Raw genomic sequence first — 8223 nt, 5'->3', positions numbered from 1 at the left:
TTCAATATTTTGGTACAATGACTGATTCAGGTTTTGGAATACGTTATATCACAGCTTGGACGTTATTAAAGATACATTCATATGTAATGTATACAGTATAAACACACAAATGTATGCTCATGCTTACACAATCGTTATACATACAGTATATAGGGTAAAGGTGTGTGCATTGACTGCGTACATGCTCTTGCCTTACTTATATGTGCCAAGTTCACGGGCACGTACTGCATGCTCTTAAATGGGAATGAATGCTATTCTTACAACACTACCCGATTCCTTTTCAGTTTTAGTAAGTGTTGCCGCTGCCGATAGGCCACCGTCCACCAGCTATGGAGCCCCCTCCGGAGGACCACTCGGAGGCAATGGCAACGGCTATGGATATGGAGTAGATCCGGCCATTGCTGCTCTTACTGGAGAACATCCCTGGAAAGGTGGTGGTGTCCCAGGAGAAGATTACCCCATTTTGGCCTCCGTCCCCGACACTGGATTCTCGTGTGATGAGCAGAATGTCCCTGGCTATTACGCCGACACGGCCGATGAAGCCGGCTGCCAAGTCTTCCACATCTGCCAAGATCGTCCCAATGGACGCCGCCAGAAGGACTCTTTCCTCTGCCCCAACGGAACCATCTTTAACCAGCAATACTTGGTGTGCGACTGGTGGTTCAACTTTGACTGCTCTACAGCTGAAGATTTTTATTCCGTGAACGAACTCATTGGAGTTGAACCGTATGGCTATGGTAACGGCAATGGAAATGGCAATGCCAATAATGGCTATGGTTCCAATGGAAGTGGAAACGGATTTGGCTCTAAGAGCAATGGACGAAAAAATGGCAATGGTGCCTCCAATGGATATGGCTCTAATGGCAATAGTGCAAAGAATGGAAATGGAGCTTCCAGTGGTTATGGATCTAATGGCAATGGTGCAAAGAATGGAAATGGAGCCTCCAATGGATATGGCTCTAATGGTAATGGCGCAAAGAATGGAAATGGAGCCTCCAATGGTTATGGATCTAATGGTAATGGCGCAAAGAATGGAAATGGAGCCTCCAATGGATATGGCTCTAATGGCAATGGTGCAAAGAATGGAAATGGTGCCTCCAATGGATATGGCTCTAATGGCAATGGCAATGGCGCAAACAATGGAAATGGAGCCTCCAATGGTTATGGATCTAATGGCAATGGTGCCAACAACGGAAATGGAGCCTCCAATGGTTATGGATCTAATGGCAATGGTGCCAGGAATGGAAATGGAGCTTCCAATGGATATGGCTCTAATGGCAATGGTGCAAAGAATGGAAATGGAGCCTCTAATGGTTATGGATCTAATGGCAATGGTGCAAAGAATGGAAAGTGGAGCCTCCCAACGGTTACGGTGGATCTAATGGCAATGGTGCTAAGAATAGGGAAATGGAGCCTCCAACTGGTTAATGGATCTAATGGCAATGGTGCAATAATGGCCGAAATGGAGCCTCTAATGGTTACGGATCTAATGGCAATGGTGCAAGAATGGAAATGGAGCCTCCAATGGTTACGGATCTAATGGCAATGGTGCTAAAGAATGGAAATGGAGCCTCCAAGATGGTTATGGATCTAATGGCAATGGTGCAAAAAATGGAAATGGACCCCTCTAATGGTTAGCGGATCTAATGGCAATGGTGCTAAGAATGGAAATGGCCTCCAATGGTTATGGATCTAATGGCAATGTGCAAAGAATGGAAATGGAGCTCCAAGTTAACGGATAAATGGCAAATGGTGCAAAGAATGGAAATGGCGCCTCCAATGGATATGGCTCTAATGGCAATGGTGCAAAGAATGGAAAGGATGGAGCTTCAATGGATATGGTCTAATGGCAATGGTGCAAAGAATGGAAATGGAGCTTCTAATGGATATGGCTCTAATGGCAATGGTGCAAAGAATGGAAATGGAGCCTCCAATGGTTATGGATCTAATGGCAATGGTGCAAAGAATGGAAATGGAGCCTCTAATGGTTACGGATCTAATGGCAATGGTGCAAAGAATGGAAATGGAGCCTCCAATGGTTACGGATCTAATGGCAATGGTGCAAAGAATGGAAATGGCGCCTCCAATGGATATGGCTCTAATGGCAATGGTGCAAAGAATGGAAATGGAGCTTCCAATGGATATGGCTCTAATGGCAATGGTGCCAAGAATGGAAATGGAGCTTCTAATGGATATGGCTCTAATGGCAATGGTGCCAAGAATGGAAATGGAGCTTCCAATGGTTATGGCTCTAATGGCAATGGTGCCAAGAATGGAAATGGAGCTTCCAATGGATATGGCTCTAATGGCAATGGTGCAAAGAATGGAAATGGAGCTTCCAATGGATATGGCTCTAATGGCAATGGTGCCAAGAATGGAAATGGAGCTTCCAATGGATATGGTTCTAATGGCAATGGTGCCAAGAATGGAAATGGAGCCTCCAATGGATATGGCTCTAATGGCAATGGTGCTAAGAATGGAAATGGAGCTTCCAATGGATATGGCTCCAATGGCAATGGAGCAAAGAATGGAAATGGAGCCTCCAATGGTTACGGCAATGGCAATGGTGCAAAGAATGGAAATGGAGCCTCCAATGGTTACGGATCTAATGGCAATGGTGCAAAGAATGGAAATGGAGCCTCCAATGGTTACGGATCTAATGGCAATGGTGCAAAGAATGGAAATGGAGCCTCCAATGGATATGGCTCTAATGGCAATGGTCCCAAGAATGGAAATGGAGCCTCCAATGGATATGGCTCTAATGGCAATGGTGCAAAGAATGGAAATGGTGCCTCCAATGGATATGGCTCTAATGGCAATGGTTCAAAGAATGGAAATGGTGCCTCCAATGGATATGGCTCTAATGGCAATGGTGCCAAGAATGGAAATGGAGCCTCCAATGGTGCAAAGAATGGAAATGGGGCCTCCAATGGTTATGGATCTAATGGCAATAGTGCAAAGAATGGAAATGGAGCCTCCAATGGTTATGGTTCTAATGGAAATGGGGCTACGAATGGCAATGGAGCTTCCAACGGTTATGGTTCTAACGGCAATGGGGCTAATAATGGTAACGGAGCCTCCAATGGTTATGGCTCTAATGGAAACAGTGCTACAAAGAGTAATGGGGCACTCAATGGCTTCAGTCCTAACGGCAACGGTGCTTCTAATGGATATGAATCCAGCGAAACTGACTCCGATGTATATGGTTCTTTCGATGATGATGCTAGTGATGGAGCTTTTGATGCCTACAGCACTAATGGAAATGGCAACAACAACAACAATGATCAATATGACACCAGTGAAGTCAGCCAGGACCTCATTGGCACTGGGGTCTACGATGCCAACAGCTTTCTCCCACCTATCGATTCCTCTAGTTCTTACATCAACTAAGTAAAGAAATGCTAAACTTCATTTAATCCATACCACAAATGGCTTTGCAAATACTCACATCATCTATATTTTTTAACAGAAAGAGATGCCACAATAGGAATATTTTTGTATAAAATATTTATCAAATAAAGCACAGACAATGACTGGTTGTAATATTCATAACCTTAGATGTGTTCCCCTTATTGTGTAGATTTTCTAAAGCATATTATTATACACATAAAAAATTATTTAACGTTCAAGGGCTACTGTGAAGCTACTTGGACCTTCGTCAGAGAAAAATTAAAGTGAAGTTAAACACTGAATATGCATGTCCTTGCAGATATCACAAACTCTTTAAATTTTTTTACATTTAAGATTCTACCATAAAGGGTTTCTTTCGGGGAGGATTCTGATTACCAGGCAAGTAAGACAAGTCAATGGCAGAAAAACAAAATCGTATTACCCGGTATCTTCTTTATCCAGCCAAAACCAGTTTCTACTAAGTCAATCCATACCAATCCTGTCCATGCTACTCAAGGATTGTTCCAAACCACTCTCGGTACAAAGTTAGTCAGTGCCCATTTCACATCTCTGCGTTTCTTTAATATTATTGCTTTTAAACATTGTTTTACAATCATAATTGCGTCCGTGATTTTTGTCCCAAAATGAAGTAAAAAAATTTATTCTTACCATATGTACTAATAGCTAAACTATCTTTGGAGAGATTTTTCCAAATTTCTGCTTGTTTCTCCAACATAGCAGGATGCAATTCTTACATAAACTATATAATGTATACACATGGCAAGACTAATGCTTTACCAATTCATTGTTAGGATAAAAATTACAGAGTGGATTTTGGTATTAGTAAAATTTCTGGGCTCAGCTCGTGTCGGCCTATGAAAGTATCCTTAATATCATTCTTTCTAGGTAAAATTAGCCTAAAATTACCAGAGAAAAACAAAATTAAGAAAATGTCAGTAAAACTGACTCGCTCACTCTTAAAAAGAAGTGTCGGTATGATATAGGGGCGAGTGTGGAACACTACCACGAGCCAAACACCAATTAGAACTTCCCTACCAGAATCCCCCCAAGAGAGAGCTGATACCAACGGGCGATGCAGCCTCTACTACTACTACTAGAGGACGCCACGGACAGCAGCGCCCCTAGCGGTCATCCTTAATTTTTAGCGCCAGCGACAAGTCGCCATTTTCTTGTGCTTGTGCTTTTCTTGCGATTTATCCGTATCTGTATCATGGAACGCTCTGCAATCGCCACGGCTAAGTTAAGTAACTCATAAGTAACATTTTACTGTATTTTTGTCTTCCGGGTACCAGTATTTCCTTTTTATAGGTCATATACGGTTCCCCGGTTGTCTCGTGGCGGCCATGCCGCCTCGTAAGAATTCCCGGTCCTCCATACTGGGACTTCTTATGCTTATGGGCTTACTTTTTCACATTCATTGTTTACATCGAGTTTTAGCTAGTTCAGCCCTCCTACCATTCTCTTAGCTTGGTATTTAGGGCTATCATTATTATTATTTTCGGCCCAGCATCCCGGCTCTTGCTCTACATCGGCTATCGCTGGCTCCGAGTAGGCTTCTGTTTCTCGGAACAGTCTGCCTCCTCCTGGGCTTCTTTCTCTTTTACTAAAAGTGTCTCTTCCCCCTTTTCGATGTATTTTATTATTTAGGGTGTTAGGCTAGCCTAGGTGCTTGTTCCACATGTTGGTACAGCTTGGTTCACGTGGCCCTACCACGGTTGTGTTGCTCGCGGCCTAGGCCACTTGCGGTCACGTGTCCTACAGCACCTTACCCTGCCCCTTCCCTCCCTCTCTGATGTAGGGAGGAGCTGGGGGACCCCTTGGTTGTTATAACAACCTCATCGCCTTCTCTCACACTCGGAGGTGGACCGGGGGGTTCCACCAGCAGGGGGTATAGGGCGGACCACTATGAGGTACCGGGTCTCCATGCGGGTAGTTGGTGAGGCGGGGAGGAGTAGGCCATCCCTGCCCCCCTTTTCTCGCTCCCGCCGTGTTTTCGCCGGGACCTCCCTCCCCCCTCCCATTGCTCAGCCACCTCCCTTACGGTACGAAAGGAACCTTCCGTCGCAGCCGGGGCCCCTTTGGTTATAGGATATTGGCTCCGCTAGCGGGCAGGGTGGGCGCTATGGATGGTCGGTTGCTTGCCTACTATATCCTTATATCTCTCCCCCGCTACCGGAAGGGAGCTTACCCTTACCTACGCACTCTTCTAGTAGACGGGTGGAGAGAAGTTGTTTTAATTTTGTTATTTTAAGGATATATACCCTATTATAAGATATTTTACAATGAATTGTGTGTTATTATATTTATTTTATCAACCATCCCCACCCCGCCATTGTCCGTCGTGGTTTCCATTACCACCACTCCTAGTTGGTTGGTGATTCTTGTGCTCCGCCATTGGCGGAGCCATAGCCTATCTTCCAACCTGGTTACCACACGTATTTTAGCGGGGCTCTGGTTTTATCTAACTTTATCGCTCCGGCACCAGCGGAGCATATGTTAGGCTGTAAGTGTTTACTCTGTACTCATGTACTTTTTTCACTTACAGGCTACCAACTGCCAGGTCCCGGCCTGTAATGCGACGCTCTATGACCCCTCGTGGACATGACGAGTGCAGGTCCCACGCCCCGTGTGCCACGTCGTACAATGAGACGATCGTCTGGCACCCCGCAAGCCTGCGCTATATGCTACGACCTGGTCGCTCAGCTGGGAGATGGGGTATGTCCATTATAAGCTTACTTATGATTTTACTAACAACTTCTAGTTCGTAAGTTTGTTAACCCTGTCCACAATTGGTAGCTAATCCCGCCTTTCTTTCAGGCTAGCGGTGTGAGGGAAGTCGCCCTCGCCACCCTGAAAGCGTGGGTGGGCGGCTTTGGGGAAAAACGCCGCCAAGGGCCAGCCCTCCACATATTAGATAGGAAGCTGGCCATCCAGATCTTCCCCGCGGCAAGTCGACGGGCTACGTCGACCCTTGTCCCGCCGCCCCGTGATAGCCTCCATCCAGCAAGAACTCCAGCATTCGTTTGGGGTCGTAGCCTCCCAGGAGTCAGTTCCGGACGTCGCTGCCCTGGACCTGAACCTCGAGCCGATGGCGGTAGTTTAGCGAGGATTTGTTGGTTGAGGTAGGTTTGTCGGGTCGCCCAAGGTCTTTCCTTGGGCGCTCCTGGATCTTCTCCTGTCCCTTCTTCTTCCGCCTCTTTCCAAGGCTTTGCGGGATCCGAGATCCCTAGCCGCCCTCCCGCTCTCTCTGTACCTCCTAAGGAGAAAGGGAAAGAGAGAGCCGAAGACCTTGTCTAAGTCGACTTCTAGGAAGTCGTCTTCGTCTTCTTCGGCCAGGAAGTCGTCGACTTCAATACGCCGATGCGGTGAAGGCTAAGCCGAGCTCTTCCCAGTCGAAGAGCTCAGAAGCAAGGCTTCGAAGGAGAAGGCTCGCGCTACCACCGAGTCGCTGCCTTCTCCCGCCTCCGCTGCCCCCTCTCCGGCTATGCCGGCAGGGGTGGCAAGCACCAGCACCTGCGTTTCCCTCTTCTGTCTCACCAGGATGATGGAACAGGTAGGGGTGATGGTAGGTTCCCAAATTTCGGCATGGGGAACACGTTTTGAGCAGATGTTCGCGCAATTATCGAACAGTCTGTCTCAAACTGGACAGTCTATCCAGGACCTCTCTAATAGGATGAGAGAGAATGAGGACGAGTAGCAGGGCTATCTCAGGCTCCTCCCCCAGTCTCCCCTGCATCTAGCACGGGGATTCTCCAACTTCCGCCTTACGACTCCTTGCCAGCTTTCTCTATGGAGAATCCATGGAGAGTAGCGGCCTACGCTCCTTTTAAGGACGGGATGATTTCGATCCCGGAGTTTGGTACTCGAAGGATTGAGGACTTCGAGTTCTACCCCCCGGGTCTGACGCAGCCTTTCATCGGGTATGCTAGGCTGACGCCAACGGCTCTTACGAGAGAGGACAAGATCTCGAAGGAGTCAGTTCTCTACAGTAGAGATCACGCCCAGCGAGAATGGGTTCACTGCCTTGAGGACTGGGAGTGTACTAACACTAGACTCCAGGCCTACAAGAGTCCCTTCACTATTTTCGCGGACGGAAGAGGAGGGTCTCTTCTTCCGTTCGCCACGAAATTGGTGGAGAAGGCTCTTCAGGCAGTCCTCAAGGATGAACCCATTCCACAGTTGAGGGAGTCGGAGTCTACTTCTCCACTCTTCCCCGCCTTCGAGAGTTATGGGAAAACCTGCCAGCTACATTCACGCTGGGTAAACTCAAGCCGGACTGCGCCATGGACCAGTTCGTGAGAAATTACCTAGGCTGCCGGATTCCCTAATCAGGCAGAGTTCGATGCGCGAATAGTTTGGCAGGTCCCTCAACTCTCTTATCGTTACGGAAATGGCTGCCCTTTCCTACGCTAAACGAACCGCTGTTCAAGTTCTGGCAAAATCACAAGTTTCAGACGGTTCTGTCAGAACGCTTTTGACTCTTCCAAGCCAGGAGGAACTGCCGGAAGCAAATGTCCTTCAGAGTGCACTATCAGGCATGAGCTAATAGACTCTTGGCTGCGAGCATGTGGGGAGCGATCTCTTCCCAGAGTCCGCAGTGAACGAAGTCCACACGAAGCTGCTAGACTCAACCAGAGCCTTAGAGCTAGGTGGGGTATTTTTCCTCTAAGAGGAAACAGGAATCCGTTCCCACTGCTGGCAAAAAAGAAAACCAAAGAAGGCTGGTAAGAGGTTGCCAGCCTTATAAAAAACTTCAGCATCAGCAGCAGTTTGTGCAGCAGTCCCAGTTTACCCAACAGGGACAACCTGCTA

The 8223-nt window shown here is 47.2% G+C and overlaps 1 protein-coding gene across 1 annotated transcript in view; it reads left to right on the top strand.

The window, feature by feature from the left end:
- LOC135198303 (fibroin heavy chain-like) overlaps positions 1-3533 on the top strand; it is a 4914-nt gene extending 1381 nt beyond the window's left edge. The window contains exons 2-3 of the mRNA XM_064225873.1: positions 285-1439; positions 1712-3533. Coding sequence (XP_064081943.1) covers positions 285-1439; positions 1712-3390 — 2834 coding nt within the window. The 3' untranslated portion in view covers positions 3391-3533. The remainder of the gene's footprint in view (positions 1-284; positions 1440-1711) is intronic.
- Positions 3534-8223: the final 4690 nt, after the last annotated feature.

This window comes from Macrobrachium nipponense, chromosome 22 (genome assembly GCF_015104395.2).
Source record: "Macrobrachium nipponense isolate FS-2020 chromosome 22, ASM1510439v2, whole genome shotgun sequence".
In the NCBI taxonomy this organism is placed as follows: domain Eukaryota; kingdom Metazoa; phylum Arthropoda; class Malacostraca; order Decapoda; family Palaemonidae; genus Macrobrachium; species Macrobrachium nipponense.
This window is presented reverse-complemented; position numbering and strand designations above follow the sequence as displayed.